This window comes from Plutella xylostella, chromosome 23, assembly GCF_932276165.1.
Source record: "Plutella xylostella chromosome 23, ilPluXylo3.1, whole genome shotgun sequence".
NCBI classification, from domain to species: Eukaryota; Metazoa; Arthropoda; class Insecta; order Lepidoptera; family Plutellidae; genus Plutella; species Plutella xylostella.
In genome coordinates this window covers 9,857,293-9,875,076 of record NC_064003.1, presented here as the reverse complement: position 1 = coordinate 9,875,076, position 17,784 = coordinate 9,857,293, and the positions used below count along the sequence as shown (strand labels likewise).

Sequence of the window (17,784 nt, the reverse complement as noted above, 5' to 3'; positions counted from 1 at the left end):
AAAGTAACTATGTCTGTCTGTCTGTTAATCTTTCACGCCAAAACTACTGAACGGATTTGAATGAAATTTGGTATACATATGGTGTAGACCCTGGGAAAGAACATAGGATACTTTTAATCCCGGAATTCCTACGGGAAAACTTTTTAAGGCGAAGCGAAGCTCGCGGGCACAGCTAGTAATTTAAAAAAGTATGTTTAGTATATTGATAATAATTGATATCTCGATTAGATAACATAATGATTAGTTGAAACAACACATAGTAAATTTTCAGTGATATACTATTAAAATTTCCTTAGCTAAGTGCATATGATTCAAGTAGGTAAAATCTGATAAATATAAATAGGCACAACTGTTAAAAATAAAAATGGCACATAGGGTAGTTCATTATGATGTGATGATGATAAATTGCACATAAGTGTATACAGCAGTGGGTATACTATACTTACTAATTATTTTAGTTTAGAGATCTTCGTATATTGTAAGGGTGAACCTGATTATAAATTGCTACAGTTTAGCTCCGTAAAATCTCATAACAATGGAGCTTATAACTTACATTGAATACACGAACTAGTTACATCAATATCTTACAAGGATAATACTGCAAACTTAATAACTTTCAAGGGGGACAGCTTTTCACAGCCTTATTATTATAAACTAAGTACTAAAATTACAATTAATAAATGCAATATCTGGCACTAAATATACATGAAAAACTTACATATAACTTAATACAAGAATGCTCATATTTAAATCTATATGCACTAAATTTTCGCATATTTTACACATTTTACTTGGAATGATAATATAATTAATTACTAATTAAAATAGGAAACATGCAAAAGCACATATTACAACTATTCACAGCATGCAACTACATAACAATACATACAAACATTATAAGTAAAAACATCATTATAAAAAATCCTCAGCCTTCGTCGTTCTATCGGTCTGGTTGTGTGTGGTGGTACCTGCGCAATCAAACAATCATATATAGATGACTTTCCGAAACCAATAAACGCTAAAGTAATCAACAGTATAGGTTGTATGTGTTTCTTCAACTTCAATACCTATATTGGGGACGATTATACGGATTTATTATTGCCTCAGCTGCCGCTACACGGGTTCGATATCGGCGCAATTAAACGTTCACAATATCGCGATTCGCCATAAATAGTGCGCTGTGATTGGTGAAAAAGGCACTAAAAGAGTTTATCGACAATAACAAGCCCGTGTAGCGGCCGCAGGTCATATACAGAAAGAAAGCTGTAAACATAATTATAAGTGCTTAAGCCATATGGCAGGAAGCGTCCGTAGTCGAGCGGGCCTCAGTGATCGTAACTGATCGCTGAGGTTAAGCAACAACTGACACGGTCAGCCATTGGATGGGTGACCAATTTCAAGTGGTGCTATTCTGGACGCTTCCGTGCTTCGGACGGCACGTTAAGCCGTGGGTCCCGGTTGCTGCTTCGGCAGCAGTCGTTAAGCCTAGTCAGAGGCCTTCGGGCGGCTTGAAAACATCTGACAGTCGGGTTGCCCACTTACCCGACAACTCTCTCAGCACAAGATTGCTTGTGTTGGGGTCCACCAACCCGCACTTGGCCAGCGTGGTGGACTAGGCCTAAACCCTTCCTTCATTGGAAGGAGACCCGTGCCCCAGCAGTGGGGACGTAATGAGTCGTGATGTAATCCTCACCTCAATGGATGGTCCGCGCCAGGTCCTGTATGCGCTTGGCATTGCACTCTCTACAGTACAGAGTGTCGTCTAGCGGGTAGCAGCCTCGGCCCTCCTGTTTGCTGCATAGCGAAGCACCGCAGTCTGCGCAGGAGTAGCACCACGGGTGGAAGGATGAGTCCAGGGCCACTATGCGGACGGTTTCTTCTGTGCTGCCGTCGGGGACTATGGGCTGGCGGCAGCGAGCGCATCGGGGGGCGTATCTGGGGATGGTGGTGTGCTCTTTGTTATTTTGTACAATGACAATAAAACAACAAAATTTTTGATTAGTACTTAATTAGGGTGCAAAAGTGATCTCTTCCAGACCACCTAGATTATGAATGTTGATAACAGACTAATTTTGTCTGTAAACATCTCTAAAATTGTCCCCTACAGGGTATTGGGGCTATGAATGGCAGAAGAATGTATTTGTACATTCTGTAGTTCATATTGATGGTTATCTTTAGGAAAATGCTGTTATTCTGTAGATAAAGGAAAAGTGGTGACAGTTCTGGACAATGGATAAATCAGACTTAATTGACTACAGAGTAAGTCACTCATCTTGTAAGTATATTATCATACCTTTTATGAAAGTCCTCAATACAATGGATCCTATTAACAGCATCTACAGTGAAGGGTATTCCATCAAGACTCTTCTGACACACCACACAAGTGAAGCAGTGCGGGTGGTACGGCTTGCCCGTGGCTCGCAGGATGCGGTCCAGGATCGGTTCCGAACAGACGCAACATTTCTCTAATGTGTCTAAGTAGTCTCTTTCGCACAGAGCCTTCCCTTGCACTGCATAGAATGGACGACCCTGTGAATGAGTTTAGCATTATTCTGACAAGATACACAAAATGAATCATATTTACAAATAGAAGATAATGATAAGTACAATCATAATGACAGGGTTTTAGATAATAAATTGATAATCCATATCATCAAAGTCATCAGATACTGCATATTACACATATGATACAACATTGGTACCTGCAGGTTGATGCCACACTGCTGACAGCAGAAGCACTTGATGTGATAGATCCTCTCCATAGCCGTACAGCCAGTCGTCTCGCCCATGATCTTCTCCCCACATCTGTAGCAGTTCCCACAGTACAGCTGCTCATCAGGCTCAGGTATCGGCTCGGAGATGGCAGTGGACGACGGTCCGACATAGCCACTGTAGAGGGACGCGCCAGACAGCTGGCTGCAGGGGCGCGGGTTGATGGGCTCGTACAGAGACTCATACGTGGACGAGGCTTGCGAGCCGCCGTACGTTGAGAAGTCTTGAGCGTTGATGGAGGCTGAGGAGGGGGGGTAAGCGGGGGGGTAGGCGCGGCGCAGCTCGCTGTAGCTGGAGGCGTCGCTGGGCGGCGGCGGCGGCTGGTGCCCCCCCCCGCGCGGCTCGCATCCCGCGCGCGGCAGGTTCGTATACACGTGGTTGGTCCCGCCCGGCGGCAGCAGGTTGCTATACAGCAGCACGTCACCGCTGCGAGCGCGCGCCGAGTTCCTCACGATGCAGCTCTTCACCGGCACCAGGTTGGAGTAGGTGGACCCGCTCCGGCTGCCGTACTCCAGCCGCGAGGAGTACGAGGGCTCGCAGGCCGACTTCACCGTGCAGCTCTGAGGGATCTGCGGTCGCGGCGCTTTGGTTTTTTTGGGCGGTATCGACGGCTTCGTTTTCACCGCGTTCATGTCCTCCTGCAGCTTCGCGTCGAGCTCGTTCGCGTATATGCGGAGGTCCGCCAACTGCTTGTCGAGCGCGTTCATCATTTTGATTAAGGTTTTGGTTTTTTAAGTCATTAAATTGGAAATTTCGGCACACCCATCCACAAGAAGAAGCACAGTTCAATAAAAAAACAAATACAATTTTGACAGTTACATAGAAATGTTGCCACACAAAAATATGTTAAAGCGCGCTTCAAACTTGCGCCGCGAACGCCCGCGAAAGCGCGAAACACGAGTGTTCGAATGTTGTTCGCGCCTTCGCGTTCGCGGTTCGCGGCGCTTCGGTCGGTTTTGACCCGTGACAAAGGGTACGCGACGCGCGAACGCGAATACATCTACACTCGCTGTTTTATCTATATATTTTCATTGAAGTTCCGAACAACACTGAGAAGCTTCGTGAGTGTGGAGGGACACAGTTGTGGCGTGGGCGAACCGCTGTGTAAAGCTGCGTACACACCGGGCCAACGAAGGCCAACGAACGGATTTCGTTGGCCTTCGTTTCTGCAATCAGCCCTGTATTATGTATGATAAATATCCATAGTTGGAATAACCGTTGGCGTTCGTTGGGCGTTCGTTGGCCCGGTGTGTACGCAGCTTAAATGGGAGGTTGAGTATGAAGTCATCTATAATCTATGATTGTTTGTCTATGGTTGAAAACCTCCCATTCACGCGACTTCGCGGCGCGGCGCGAGTGTAGAGCGCGATTTAGGTATAGGATTTTCGATAATCCACACGCGCGAAAAAGAATTTTTGTTCTCTCGAGACTACTGCTTTGTGGGTGGTCCGAAGTATTCATGAAAAAATGGTGGATTGCATTGAGACCACAAATCATCATCCGAGTAAGTAGTCCGCGTTGTTTGAACAAACACCACAAACCACAAGCAGGTACAGCCTGGAAAATCATTGAATTTTCTACACCTATTTGCCAGACTGTACCTGTCAACATGTACAGGGTGTCAGAAAGTGTAAGTGATTATTATAACAAAACAAAAGCATTATTTTCCGTGCGCCGATTATGGTGCCTGCATAAAGTTAGTGCCACATAGACCACATGCGCTTGGTAATTTTGACCTTATCTAAAGTACCTACCTACCTACAATCAAACGAATTGTTTTGTTTTAATACCTTGCTTGTTAGAATTTTATTGGCTTAGTTAATTTTAATTGCTTAAGTATTGATTGCCAGACCCTGATAGTATTTTATGTTTTGTGTATATTTTAGTAACTTATTTATTTCCGGCAGTTTACACGTGTTTATTTTCTAAAATGCTTTTATTAAATTTATTATCTTGCATTGTACTTTTTGGAGTAAGTTCTGTTCCAGCTTACATCTTATACTAGTTTTTTTACAAACTATATATGCGTGTAAGATTATTTACTACTTTTATATTTTATTTCAGTTTACATGTGTATATGCTCAAGACGTAGACGAATTTGGTAATGTAGTTTTTTACACTGTAGCCTCGGCTTTTAAACTTTGGTGGAGTCAAGAGGAACTTCTCAGTATAATAAAGTGTTTATTTCAGATCTTGGTACTACTGAAGCATCCGAAGAAGAAGTGTGTATAAATAAATTATTTAAATAAACATTACAAAGATAAATAAACAGAAACTATAATTTCAACTCTACTTATACCTACATTATTATTTTTTCAGTGGCATATGGATTTTGTACCGGTATAATTTAAACCTATTTTTCATGTTAGAGTTATTTTTCATGGCCTAACAGGCGATTGCTTCGCCATATACAAAGTAACTACCTACCGTCATGAAGCATGATGTAGGTGATTTTAAAAACGCATTAATTAATACGGGTATTCCCAGAGCCAACCCATCATAAAGTACCAAAATAACTAAAAGTACCTTCATAAAATAAAGATAAATACCTACTTATGTTTTTTTGTGAACTACCTACTGTATTTTACCTGGTTTAGAATGATATTTTTGACCCAATTTTGTTATATTAACACTTACATGCCTATTTTTCAGACGGGCTACCTGCCCGACAGTGTTTACAGGGAGCTAGCGTGGTACGGCATACTGCAGATCCAGCCGTTATTCCGCAGCTCCAAGTACAAAATTGCATCCCAACTCATCTGGCAGCATACACTCGGACGACCTCATGTTATTCTGGAAAACTCCAACCAGGTAAAACGGCTTTCCAGCTTGTGTGAAGTGTGAGTAGGTAAGACGGGACCAAACATTTAGGCAAGCACTATTGTATCTACCTACCAAATAGAATAGGTACAGTAAATGGGTAGGTCTATATATTCCTGAAAATCCTGGACAGTAAATTGCGATCTACCTACCAAATAGAATAGGTACAGTAAATTGGTATCCACGTACCAATAGAATAGCTGGGTCTACCTACCAAGATTCTCGTTTTTCATCGATTTCACTGCAAGCAAAAGGAGATATGTATTTATTAGGGACCAATACATTTTTCTCTAATGGATAGTACTTCTTCATCTGCGTTTACTTTTAGGCAACACCACAATCCAGCAAAGAAAGTCGCCAAGTTCTGGCAGAGCTAGCAGCCAAGTGGTCCCGAGGGCAGCGAGCAGCGCAGGAGGTGTTGATGGAGAACATTAAAAACGGTGGCAACGGCGTCACCGTCCGCACAGTCATAGGAGCAGGCGCTAAAACCGTCTATATGATACAAAACGGTAAGTTACTGGCAGTGTTGATCAACCTGAGACATATTGCACTGTAAAGAAGGTAGTTATAGTAAAAGTTGATTTACTTAGCCTTCCGGAGATATTAGTTAACATCAAGGAAATTCTACCTCAGTATTCTTACAACTGTAAATGCATAGTCTTCTTTAATTTACAGGTAATTACTTTAAGTGTCCTGAAGGATCGGAGCCTGATGTCGATGCTTACAGACAGCAAGTCAACATGCATGACCGCAAATGCACTTTCAATAAGATACCGGAGCAGCTGTCGGTTGACCCGTGCATTGAAGGTGAAGTGGCACCCATTGAATATTCATACAAAGAAGGCTGGACGTTCTGTATGGGTAGCGGTGATCGTGATACGAGCTACTTTCAAAATGGCACGTTAGATTGCGGTAATAAAACAAAAGTAAGTAGGTACCTAATGTTGGTTTCGCATTTTATGATTGTTATTTTTGGATAAGAAGATAGACATTATAACGTGAGCATTTTTAAAATATTCCCCAATAATTTTAGTTTTTAGGTCTAGTAAAATCACCATGAAGTGTTCTTCACCTTTCAGGTAACGCTAGATGAGTTCCTGAGTATGTGTGCCATTGATAACAACATTGTGATCACATATGAATATTTTGGTGATGAACCTCGCAAAGACTTGCTTCATAATGCAACAATATGTTCCACTTGGGATCCTTGTCACCTGTCTTATTTGTATAGATTAGAGGTGAGATATTAATAGTAACTATTTAGATGTTGAGAAAAAAAACACCGTCTCACTGCCACTTTGCTGAGGGTGATTTCTTGAGCAAAGTTCCCAAAACAAAGTTCTTAGTTACTGCTTTTTTGTTGTCATTGAAATGATAGCAAAAAATATAATATTCTAGCTGTTCCCGCGAGCTTCGCCTTAAAAAGTTTTCCCGTGGGAATTCCGGGATAAAAAGTAGCTTATGTTCTTTCTCAGGGTCTAAACCATATGTATATCAGATTTCATTCAAATCCGTTCAGTAGTTTTGGCCTGAATGAGAAACAGACAGAGAGACACAGTTACTTTCGCATTTATAATATTGGTTAGGATGCTTATATTACTTAAATCATAGAATAACAAGTACACTACAGTACTTGTAGTAATAGAATGGTTAAATGTACAAAACAGCGGTTAACAAACATTGTCTTTATGTCAGCCTCCTGCAGCGGAAATGATTCCCGTGTCCCCGTCGACAACAATTAATCCGTGTGAAACCACTCCATGCCCGGAGTGTATGGAGAACGGAACAGAAGATCCAGGGGTGGAAATTGATGGTAAAAAATGCATAAATATAAATACTCATTATGCTTTGCATTTAAACCTTTGCTATTTTACCCTCTTACCCAAATTAATTCACACTTTTTTTTTTATTTACAGTTCTATCGGACGATGACAATAAATAAATGGAAAATAAATATTTATATAGAAGGCAGTGTATTTTTTATTTCTAACTTACAATATGTAACTAACGCAAATACATAGTTACCTCGATGTAGGGTTTCGTTTTTCCCGACCTTTTTCTGTTCCCGGGATACGGGAATTTTTTTCAAGATTTCCCGGGAATTCCCGGGAAACGGGAATTTATTTTAAATGCTTGGTTTTGCTAATTTCGGGTATCAAACGGCTATTAAAACACTTACAATTAAATCAAATATACTTTTATCACTCGTAGGTATCACTTTTATACTCGTTATCTTTAGGTAGAAAAAAGCAACAGTCAGATAAATTAACAATCAAAATTATAATGATTTGTTTTACATGCCAAATCATTTGTTTTTCTTAGTTAATTGTAAATTAAACAATAACAAAGGTATTATAATTAATAGTTGGAAAATAATATTATTATGACGTATTTATTTATTTATTTAATCCTTTATTGCACAAATATAAAAATAAGTGTACAAAGGGTGGACTTAATGCTACAAGCATTTTCTACCAGTCACCAATATCACTACTACCTCTATTATGACATAATTAAAATAAAAAAATTAATTACACTTGAGGTAATGTTTTAGAAAAATTAATCGATTCAACGATTTATCGCTTAACCTACTTCTTATTTTGGTGTTTTCTATGCGTTAGTAATTTTATAAAAAATAAACGCGGACACAAAACGGGGACATAAAAAAAACTAGCGTTAGCTTTTACATACTCTTTGGTCACATATGTAAAAGCCGATCAATTGTTTAGTTTTAGGTAGGCGGTAGGGCCAACAGATAAATAAAGATGAAAATATTGAAACAAGGTGATGTAGATGAGTCATTTATCTTTGCAATGTAGCTGCGCGAAAACAATAACACACGTATGATTTTCCAATAATTTACAACAAAACCGAGTGTCTGATCGTAGACGACAAACCTGCCGATTATTCTTTTGGTTTAAGGTAGGAGAAACAGATAAATAAAGATGAAAATATAGCATAGAATCGATTAAAAATCAAACCCGGGAATTCCCGGGAATGCTATTTTTTTCCCGGTTTCGAGAAAGACAAATTTCCCGGGAATTCCCGAAAACGGGAATTCCCGGGAACACGGGAACGAAACCCTACCTCGATGTGAAGTAGGAAGGTATATTTATCATGTACAAGACTTGCTTCCTACATTATTCATCACCAATACCAATAAACTTTATGATTTTTGTGGAATTTTAATATTTTTTTATTATCTTATTAATACTCGTCCACTGCTGGATTCTCAACCAATGGAACATGAGTTTCTTACCCTTGTTTTTTTCCTATGGGTCCTTTACGACTGGGTATTTTGAAAATAATAAATTTTATAAACAATTGAGAATGATATGGAATGGAATAAATAAGTCACCTCATCGGCATACTTTCGGCCTATGGTAGGTAGCATTTTTGCAACAGCCTGTATAGGTCTAGGTCTAGGGCAAGTCTAGGGCCATTTGCCGCTACTTTGGTACCATAGACAAGAGTTGTGATGACGGATGGCATAGTAGGTATGTCAAGTAAATGTCAATGTGACGGAAACGGAAATAAATTTTAATGTCAAAATCAGTGTCACAAAAGTAAACAAAAACACGAGGGACGAGTAGAACACGAAAAAGCACAATATTGCATATTGTAATTTATATCAAATTAAATATGTGGGATCTTTTAAGTATTTCATCACAATTCGCCAAGCTTGATTTGCCACCCTACAAAGAATATGGCTTGACGATAAAATATCTACATTCCACTGCAACTGTAAGTATTTTTTTCATAGAATGATTAGGTATATTATAATGATGTTGGTCCTCCTAAACAGATGTGTTCTTTTTCGTCACAGAAACCTGCAACAGTTTATGGAGGAAAAGAGCCAATTTTGCCTTTTGCTGAAAGTGAGTTGGTTCAGGCTGAAATAGCTACATGGAAGAGGCTGTCTGCTGAAAGTGGAGACTGCAAAGCTGTATATGAGGTTACTTTGGATACAAAGGTAATTTATATGATGTGTGAGCTTTCGAAACTATTGTACTAAATTATTCATACCTTAATTTGAAAATTCCGTAGTTAAAAAGTTAAAACATGTTTAATAGAAAAACACTAGGTACATATAACAAAAAAATTTGGGGTTTACTTTTGATATTATAGAAGTACTACTGTATGTATGTAAATATATTTATTAGAATAGTAATACATTTTGGCTTTTTTGTAATTTCTCTTTTTCATCTTGAGTATTACTCTTTTCCTGGAAGTAATTATTATCACAAAGTTACTTATAACATTACTTTCAATGCTTCCCACCTCTTTAAGATTTAATAATAAAGTTACTAATTTCCATTTTCAGGACAGAAACTTAAAATTCAGGCCTGGGGACACTATAGGTGTTTTACCACAAAATACAGCTACAGAAGTCGACTTTTTACTGGAGCATTTAGAATTGACCTCCAAGGCTGATGTTCAGTATGAGTTGACCGTAGACAAAGCAGTGAAGGGAGCTAAGATACCCCCCCACATTCCCGTACAGTCTTCACTGAGGCATGTCTTAACACACTGTGTGGATGTTAGAGGAGTTGTAAAGAAGGTAAGGTATGCCTGTTGTTACAAATGTTACATGTTCAGTCTGGGATGAAGAAACCTAACCCCACTCAGAGTGACAATGTTACCTGCCTGCCTATTGCAAAAAATAGACAAAAATTTACAAATATGTACTAAGTATGTTGTGCTGAAAAACAGCACCATAAATATCAAATTTTAATATTAACCCTTAGTGTTGTGCATTACAATTTACATCCTGCCACAAAGCCATAAAAAGCTATTCATATTTTTGTATAAGACTATAAGTAATAATTTTACCAGATCTGAAACCTTGGAGTCACCTTTCTGTTTCAATAATTTAACAAGTATTGTTGTTCATTTCCAGTTGTTCCTGCTAGCTCTATCAAAACACACAGAAAATGACAATGAAAAGAAAGTATTGCAATATCTCTGCAGCAAAGATGGCTCAGCAGCTTACAACTCTCACATATTGCACAAGAACACATGCCTAATTGACTTACTGCAAACATTCAAGACTTGCCGGCCACCAATAGAAGTCATCCTAGCCAATGTTGGGAGGCTACTGCCAAGACCCTACTCAATAGTGAACAGACAAACTGACAAAAGTATGTTGAAAATATGCTTTTCAGTCATACAACTAGAGAACAATAGAAAAGGCTTAACATCAGGAGGTCTAGAAAGTATGATTTTAAAGAACAGTAGTATTGAAGAAGGACTGAAAAATCTCAGCTTGAATGAAGGTGGATTCGGCCGAGTTTCAATATATCTGAGAAAGAATATGAATGGATTTGCATTGCCAGAAGATCCTGAGAAGCCACTTCTTCTGATTGGGCCTGGCACTGGTGTGGCACCTTTTATAGGGTTTCTTGAAGAAAGGCAAGCACAGAAAGAAGAAAAGTCAACCTTAAAGTTAGGGGATGTATGGTTGTTTTTCGGATGTAGAAATCCGAAATTAGATTTCTTGTACGAACATGAATTGAATGAGTTTGTTGAAAAAGGTTGTCTGACGAGACTCAGTACTGCATTTTCGAGAATAGAAAATGATGGAGTCAAATATGTTCAGGTAACAAATTTTTTTTAAAAATTTATAGTTAACTATAAAATATATGTTAGAATACCTAATATGCAATACGCCTATGTCTGCATAAATAATTTGAATTACACATTGATTTGTTGGGGTGAAAACCAACACAAACACAGGTGCCACTTTTTAGAAGGTGCCAATTTTCAGAAGGCATTTTATTGTCCATGTGTTATTTTATAATCTAAATACTCTTTGTTTTAACTTCCATATTTTCTCTTACAGCATGCAATAACAAGAGACGGTAAAGACATAGCAAAGTTTATAAAAAACGCGCACATATTTGTTTGTGGCGATCTCAAGAGCATGGCGTCCCAGGTTCGAGACTCGATAAGGCAATGCCTCGTACTTCACGATGGCAACACTGACGAAGAGGCCGACAGATTTATCACACAAATGGAGAAAGACAAGAGATATATTGTTGATATATGGAGCTGAGAAAAATGTAAATTATAGCAAATATTAGTTTATTATACAAATGTATAATGGAATTTGGTATGCTACATTTTTAATACATACCCAATCACCCATATTGTTCATTTACTTTTATATCTAAGCGCGTTAAATCCTATCTAAAGGCCCACTAGGACTTGCATTTCTTATCCCTTCTATTTTAGTAAAACAAACGCATAAACAGTCTGGTTCGATATCTACCTACTATTTTAAATTTGATTTTTTTGATCGGTGAATCCCACAACAGACATACTATATTATAACTTGTTTATACCTATTTATTCAATCAATCAGTGACCTTTTAAGAAACCTAGTAGTTACATTAGATTAAAGAAAAAGAAATAGCAATAAAATTTTACAAAAATAATTTAATAGGCAAATCTATTAATAAAATTTTCCAAAAGTGTCATTGGTGTATACAATCTTACATACTAGTGCTAGCATGTTACACTTACATTATACATTCGTTGGCTGAAATGCACCTTACGCCTAAACTAACAAATGTACAGGGTGGGATTTGCAAGTTACTAAACAATATATGATACATGCTCGTAAAAACAACATTTGCTACTCTTATACAAATTGTAGCTTTCATGAAAAGTCGACTATGTTTAATATGTATATGTTTAGCAAAATATTGATTGGTCCATCCACCACTGTATTTGCTTTGTTCACAGATAAAGCCCACCCTGTATAATATATATTTATTTTACCAAGCCAGGCACTCACGGTGGAGAATCTCCATAAATCTATTACTTGTTTACAATATGGCTCCTAAAATACATTTATACTGCAAAATATAATAATACTAAACTCAAAACAAACACTTTGTACTTAGCTGAGAATTTGGTAATGTTGAGAGAAGATGAAAGTTGCACTAACGATTAAAATACAGTTCTGTTATTCACATGGTACAGTCAGTGCAAAGATAAAGTGGTCTACATGGCCAAACTAGATTCTGTACTTTCATTAAATAATCGAAGCTAAATAGTTACTACAATTTTGTTTACAAAGTGAAAAGTGAGATGTGATACTGGTAAACTTAAATACATTTATTATAGCAGTAAAATGGTCTTGCCGATTACAAAATAAATGCAAGAATACTTCTAGAGTCAAAGTTATACAGTCAAATAACACAAACGTATTAACATTTGGTCCTGTGCAAGTCAAGAGGAATGTAAGAATATATCAGTGAAATGAGAAATAAGGAGCGAAAGAAATGAATGTAAAAGTTTACGTGTACAAAAATCACAATTTGGAAATTAATTAAATCATAATTTATGTAAAATAATAATCATTATAACAAAAATATCTAAAATAATTCCACCGGACTAGCTAATACATACTTTATGTACACTTTTTGGTTAAAATGCCTCAATTTCAAAGAATAACAAAAATACTTCTTTCATCAAAATACAATTTGGACAGAATTTAAATTAAGTACCAATCATCAATACTGAGACTTTTATAAAAAAATATCTATTGGAGTTTTTGGTTCTTTAAACATTTAAATTGTGTGATGTAAAATTATTTCAATATCAGTAGTAAAATAGATAGCATTATCTACTTGAGGCTGTCAGATAAGAAATTACGTGCTTTGCGTATTAATTTATAAGTATATATTTTTTGTGATAGAACACTATAAGATAAACTTACACTTAGTTCGTTCTTGTTGATTACCAACTATCAACATAATATTGTCATCAACCCTTATTTATACAGCTTATTGCAAAAATATTGGCACCAAAATCATCGAAGTTATAGCCCAAAAATTACATACAAGTGCAGCTAAAGTGCCATTTGTGTAAACATGGGTCTAGACCACATTAAGTTTCACTAGTGTGTGTTTAATTGTGTATTATTTTCCCACGTACGAGGAAAGACACAGAACAGCCAAGCTATCAGCGAGAACACCTACGTTTATAAAGTCGTGAGTCCTGACCCGACCTTGACATGAGCTGGCGAATCAGCGTGCATTTTACGCCCTCTCAATTTGCTGTGTTTTGTCTCTCTCTTAGCAACTATTGGGCTACGACATCGATGACTAAAATACATTCTCAAAAAACACCAAAACATTGTAAATCGATACGAAAGCGGAAAACAATTGAATACAAAAAAGGAATGGAAGATACAACTTTCGATTCAGTCAAAGCTTTTGTGGAGTAGTTTCTGGGCGGCCTTAATCAGCGGTGTTAAGGTCCTCAGTTCCATGGCACAGTTGAGGAAGGGATGTGCGAGTAGTTCATCGGCTGACGCTCGCAGGTCCACGTCCACTTGAAGGCACTTGTCCAGGAAATCCTGGAAGTGTGGAGACAGGCGCTCCCAGCTCGGGATCTGGGGCCTCCCGACCGCCGCTATCAAATACAGTGCTCTTAACGGAGTCTCTTTCATATACGGTGGCTCCCCTTGGATCATCTCTATAGCCATGATACCCAACGACCAAACATCTACTTTCTTCCCGTACTGCTTCCTGGTCACGACCTCAGGCGCCATCCAGTAGGGGGTGCCGACCATCGTCTGTCTCTTTTCATCGCCCACGATGTTGGCGCAGAAGCCGAAGTCTGTCACTTTCACTCGGCCGTCCATACCGAGAAGCACATTGTCTGATTTTATATCCCTGTGGATGGTTCCTTTGGAGTGCAGGAAGGATATGGCTTGGAGGGTTTCTCTGCAAATGGCCGCAATCTGTCCCTCCTTCATTACCACCTCAGTGACTACGTCTGTTAGGGATCCGCCGTCTAACAGCTCCATGGCCACCCATAAGTGGTCGTAGCTGAGGAAGGCGTCAAGGAAATTCACCAGGTTCTTGTGGTTGAAGTCTTTGAGCACATTGATCTCGTTGAGAATGAGGTCTTTGCGCGACTGCTTCGTGAGGTCAATGTCTTTGATCGCCACTTTTGAGTTGTCGTAGCTGTCGATCGCGATGAACACCACTCCTGGAAGATTTTTTTTTTATTGATTAAATTTTAGGTAAGTACAGACAAACTTGAGGCATTGTCATGGGATATTCATGCAGCATGCAGATATGGATGTTAGGTGTCTGGGTAAGTTTAGGTCAGAAGAAGAATTTATTTTGAGTTATGAAGGAATATGAATTAAGCACCAACAGTCTCATGTTCGATTCCTGGGTGTGGGCCTTATTAGCTCCCTAATTTCTTTGAGACTGACAACACTGGTGCAAAGTGTATGGGGCAATGCATCCCAGCATACATTGCAAGAGAGTACCTTTTTTTCTTTTTCTTTATGTATGTCCTTATTTACTATACCTCTATCTGATTACAACTGTTGCAACATCCTTACTAATATTATAAATGCGAAAGTAACTGTGTCTGTCTGTCTGTCTGGAGCGGGAACAGCTAGTTATTAATAAAATAATTAAGTAAACACTCTGAGAAGATTATCAAATATTCATGAATTCATTATGTAAAGCCATTGCATTGCATAATGACAATGACCTACTTTAAGGACTAGAGGTAACACTGTGAATACTTCAGATGATGATGTAACATAAAACATAACAGTTCTAGTCAAAGGATAATTATAAGTATATTCAGGGCCTGTTGCACAATGTCTGGATAATAGCTACATGTAAGATAAACAGGCTCTCAGTATGTAACAAAAGTTTTTTGTTGACTGGGATGGACAGACACTAAGTAGAATGATAAATGCATAGTAATTTTATTTTTTTGTTTTTCATATAAATAACTTTTGATTATCCATCTGTCTACTTGGGGGCTATGTTAGCATTCTTTTATCTTTCTTTATCTTTATTCCCAATCTCCCTATGTTAGCATTAAAATTATAATACCCTAACAACACACCCTAAGTAATTCAGTTATGTCTCACTAGCTGTTCCCGCGAGCTTCGCTTAGCCTTAAAAAGTTTTCCCGTGGGAATTCCGGGATAAAAAGTATCCTATGTTCTTTCTCAGGGTCTAGACCATATGTATACCAAATTTCATTCAAATCCGTTCAGTAGTTTTGGTGTGAAAGAGTAACAGACAGACAGACAGGCAGACACAGTTACTTTCGCATTTATAATATTAGTAAGGATTCTGGGTAAATGAGCACTTATAAGATGTTTTAAAGTAAAAAATGTACATGTTAGTCAGCATTGAATTTAAATGATTATAAAATATATTAGGGTGCTTGCTCTTTTCACTAACTAACAGTACCAATGTAAATATTATCTTCAATATTTTTATCTAACTTGTCTTGTATTGAAACTCATTTTAGATAAGATAAGCAATTCTAAAATATAATTTAAAATAGACATCTACTGGGCACAGTCTATTTATCTATTTACTGAGCATATTCAATACTACATGTATAGCATTTATAATAATGTAACTGCTTTTAATATAAAAAAAAATATACAGCATCTAAAAATTATTAGTAGCTGAGTAGGACTTTTCAAAATGTTGTATTGTGTAATGTTTGAATGAATCATAAAATACATTATCTCAGTATTTGCACACAAGAATGTGAGATAACCACAACCTTTAGAGATTACAGGTCTGCCACAGGATATCTTGAAATACCATATTTACACAATTCATCAGGTAGAATAAAGTAATAATGATTCCATACCTGATGCCCCAGATCCAACTTCTTTGACCCGCTCAAATCTCACATACGGGTCGTCTTTATTGCAAATCCTTTTCAATTCAGCATATATTTCCTCATCTGTTAGTGTTGCATTTGCTATCTCCTTCTTCCTGAGTATTGGGCTCTCTTCCGGCTCGTCTTCATCAAGGAGAGATAAGTCTTCAACTGTAGCGGTGATGTTCACCGTCGGGTCTTTTTTCTTAATACTATTCTTTGAGGGTGAAACGGGCATAGTCTGCCTTTGTGGATAGGAAATGTCTATTGTTGGAGGCACAGCATCCTCCTCGCTGCTCTGTCCGTAAGACAAGTCTGAGTCTTGACTTTGGTGTGCGTTTTTCTTGTAAATGAGGTCGTTAATTTCTTTGTCCTCCTCTGTTATGACCTCTTCCGTGATGAGTGGTTTGAAGGGCTCGTCGGGCGCCTTCTCCTTCTTGAGTAAGTGCATGTGCAGCGCGACGGCCTTGTAGGCGGCGTCGGGGTTCTCATTCTGTTCTGCGGGAGTGATCTGCGTGTTGAGCAGCCGCAGCCACGAGTTGGGAAGCCCCTCCAGCATGCCCGTCTCCGAGTTCTTGCTCACGTGGATGTGCTGCTTCACGTTGGTGGGCATGCCGATCTCGGCCGCGCGCTCGTCGCGCTCCTTGCTCTGTTTCTTGGCAAACAGCTTCCCGAACACCCCGCGTCCCGACCGCGAAGACATCGTGAATTCTCCTCCTTGCAGTGCGTTCACGGATACAAACTATTTAGCCATCACAGTAAAAAGTCCCTGTAGCACAACACTGTATAACTAGCACCACATTATTGTGTTTTAAAGTAAAAATAAAAAGAAATCTGCGAAGGAGTGGCTTCCAATCACAGCACTTACTTATCATCTGTCAAATGGACGTCTGATTCGTTTCGTTTCAAAGAAAATTATACTAGCAAATCTGAACGCAAGAATATTTTAACTTGAATTTTGTTGGTAAAATATTTTTTTATGTAATAAACATTTAAATAAACGGTGTATAAACATTTAATGCTACAGATTAAGCATATTGTAATGATGTTTCGGGAAAATTTATTACTAAAAATAGTATTTCGTAATGGTTGTAAATATTTTCATTGTAAACAAAAAGAAACGGAACGTAACACTTCCATAATCTTGCATTGTTCTTGAGCTTGATTGGTCAGTGTTGAGTAGGGATTTCAGATGATTCATCCGTCTACTTCCGCAAAAATAAAAAAAAGTGATAAAAAACTAGGTATTATATCGATTGATAATGATAACGCACTGATCAAATCTTATGGGCTATTCAGGATGTTTCTTTATTTCATTCGTTACCTAACTACCTACTTACTAAGTCTTCATCACAACCCATCACGTCCGCCCCCGCTGCTGGGGCACGGGTCTCCTTCCAAGGAAGGAAGGATTTTAGGCCTAGTCCACCACTCTGGCCTAATGCGGGTTGGTGGGCCCCAACACAAGCAAACTTGTGCTGAGAGAGTTGTCGGGTCGTGTGGACATGGACAAGCCGACTG

General features: G+C 38.4%; 4 protein-coding genes across 6 annotated transcripts; 2 read left to right on the top strand and 2 right to left on the bottom strand.

Annotated features, from left to right (window-relative positions):
- Positions 1–201: 201 nt before the first annotated feature.
- Positions 202–3,559, bottom strand: LOC105391320 (lipoma-preferred partner homolog). 2 transcript variants are annotated; one of them, XM_048629528.1, is made up of 4 exons: positions 2,703–3,559; positions 2,294–2,529; positions 1,692–1,935; positions 202–963 (listed from the first exon to the last, which is right to left on the bottom strand). In XM_048629528.1, the coding sequence occupies exons 1-3, from the start codon at positions 3,480–3,482 to the stop codon at positions 1,695–1,697; spliced, it is 1,257 nt and encodes a 418-aa protein (XP_048485485.1). In that variant the 5' UTR covers positions 3,483–3,559; the 3' UTR covers positions 202–963; positions 1,692–1,694. The 2 variants fall into 2 exon arrangements, with proteins under 2 accessions (XP_048485485.1, XP_037969528.2); XM_038113600.2 differs by having other exon boundaries at positions 202–968; positions 1,694–1,935.
- Positions 3,560–4,853: 1,294 nt separating this feature from the next.
- LOC105391310 lies at positions 4,854–7,625 on the top strand. 2 transcript variants are annotated; one of them, XM_011562774.3, is made up of 9 exons: positions 4,854–4,873; positions 4,963–4,994; positions 5,092–5,112; positions 5,425–5,583; positions 5,921–6,101; positions 6,268–6,518; positions 6,672–6,830; positions 7,288–7,405; positions 7,509–7,625. In XM_011562774.3, exons 3-9 carry the CDS (start codon positions 5,098–5,100, stop codon positions 7,532–7,534), a joined length of 909 nt encoding a protein of 302 aa, XP_011561076.2. In that variant the 5' UTR covers positions 4,854–4,873; positions 4,963–4,994; positions 5,092–5,097; the 3' UTR covers positions 7,535–7,625. The 2 variants fall into 2 exon arrangements, with proteins under 2 accessions (XP_011561076.2, XP_037969526.1); XM_038113598.2 differs by lacking the exons at positions 4,854–4,873; positions 4,963–4,994 and having other exon boundaries at positions 5,098–5,215.
- Positions 7,626–9,137: 1,512 nt separating this feature from the next.
- On the top strand, positions 9,138–11,739 carry LOC105386469 (methionine synthase reductase). The gene is made up of 5 exons (XM_011557026.3): positions 9,138–9,336; positions 9,419–9,565; positions 9,917–10,153; positions 10,493–11,191; positions 11,435–11,739. Exons 1-5 carry the CDS (start codon positions 9,235–9,237, stop codon positions 11,645–11,647), a joined length of 1,398 nt encoding a protein of 465 aa, XP_011555328.3. The 5' UTR covers positions 9,138–9,234; the 3' UTR covers positions 11,648–11,739.
- Positions 11,740–12,010: 271 nt separating this feature from the next.
- Positions 12,011–17,153, bottom strand: LOC105386470 (serine/threonine-protein kinase PAK 1). Its single transcript, XM_011557027.3, has 2 exons — positions 16,252–17,153; positions 12,011–14,598 (listed from the first exon to the last, which is right to left on the bottom strand). The coding sequence occupies exons 1-2, from the start codon at positions 16,964–16,966 to the stop codon at positions 13,805–13,807; spliced, it is 1,509 nt and encodes a 502-aa protein (XP_011555329.1). The 5' UTR covers positions 16,967–17,153; the 3' UTR covers positions 12,011–13,804.
- Between the last annotated feature and the right edge of the window lie 631 nt (positions 17,154–17,784).

Coding starts and splice junctions, on each gene's coding strand:
- LOC105391320 (XM_048629528.1), bottom strand. CDS start 3,482: ATGATGAACGCGCTCGACAAGCAGTTGGCGGACCTCCGCATATACGCG. Junction 2,530..2,702: donor AGTGTGGCATCAACCTGCAG/GTACCAATGTTG, acceptor ACTCATTCACAG/GGTCGTCCATTCTATGCAGT. Junction 1,936..2,293: donor ATTGAGGACTTTCATAAAAG/GTATGATAATAT, acceptor CACCATCCCCAG/ATACGCCCCCCGATGCGCTC.
- LOC105391310 (XM_011562774.3), top strand. Junction 6,102..6,267: donor CGTCTATATGATACAAAACG/GTAAGTTACTGG, acceptor TTTAATTTACAG/GTAATTACTTTAAGTGTCCT. Junction 7,406..7,508: donor TCCAGGGGTGGAAATTGATG/GTAAAAAATGCA, acceptor TTTTATTTACAG/TTCTATCGGACGATGACAAT.
- LOC105386469 (XM_011557026.3), top strand. CDS start 9,235: ATGTGGGATCTTTTAAGTATTTCATCACAATTCGCCAAGCTTGATTTG. Junction 9,337..9,418: donor ATCTACATTCCACTGCAACT/GTAAGTATTTTT, acceptor TTTTCGTCACAG/AAACCTGCAACAGTTTATGG. Junction 9,566..9,916: donor AGGTTACTTTGGATACAAAG/GTAATTTATATG, acceptor TTCCATTTTCAG/GACAGAAACTTAAAATTCAG.
- LOC105386470 (XM_011557027.3), bottom strand. CDS start 16,966: ATGTCTTCGCGGTCGGGACGCGGGGTGTTCGGGAAGCTGTTTGCCAAG. Junction 14,599..16,251: donor AGTTGGATCTGGGGCATCAG/GTATGGAATCAT, acceptor AAAATCTTCCAG/GAGTGGTGTTCATCGCGATC.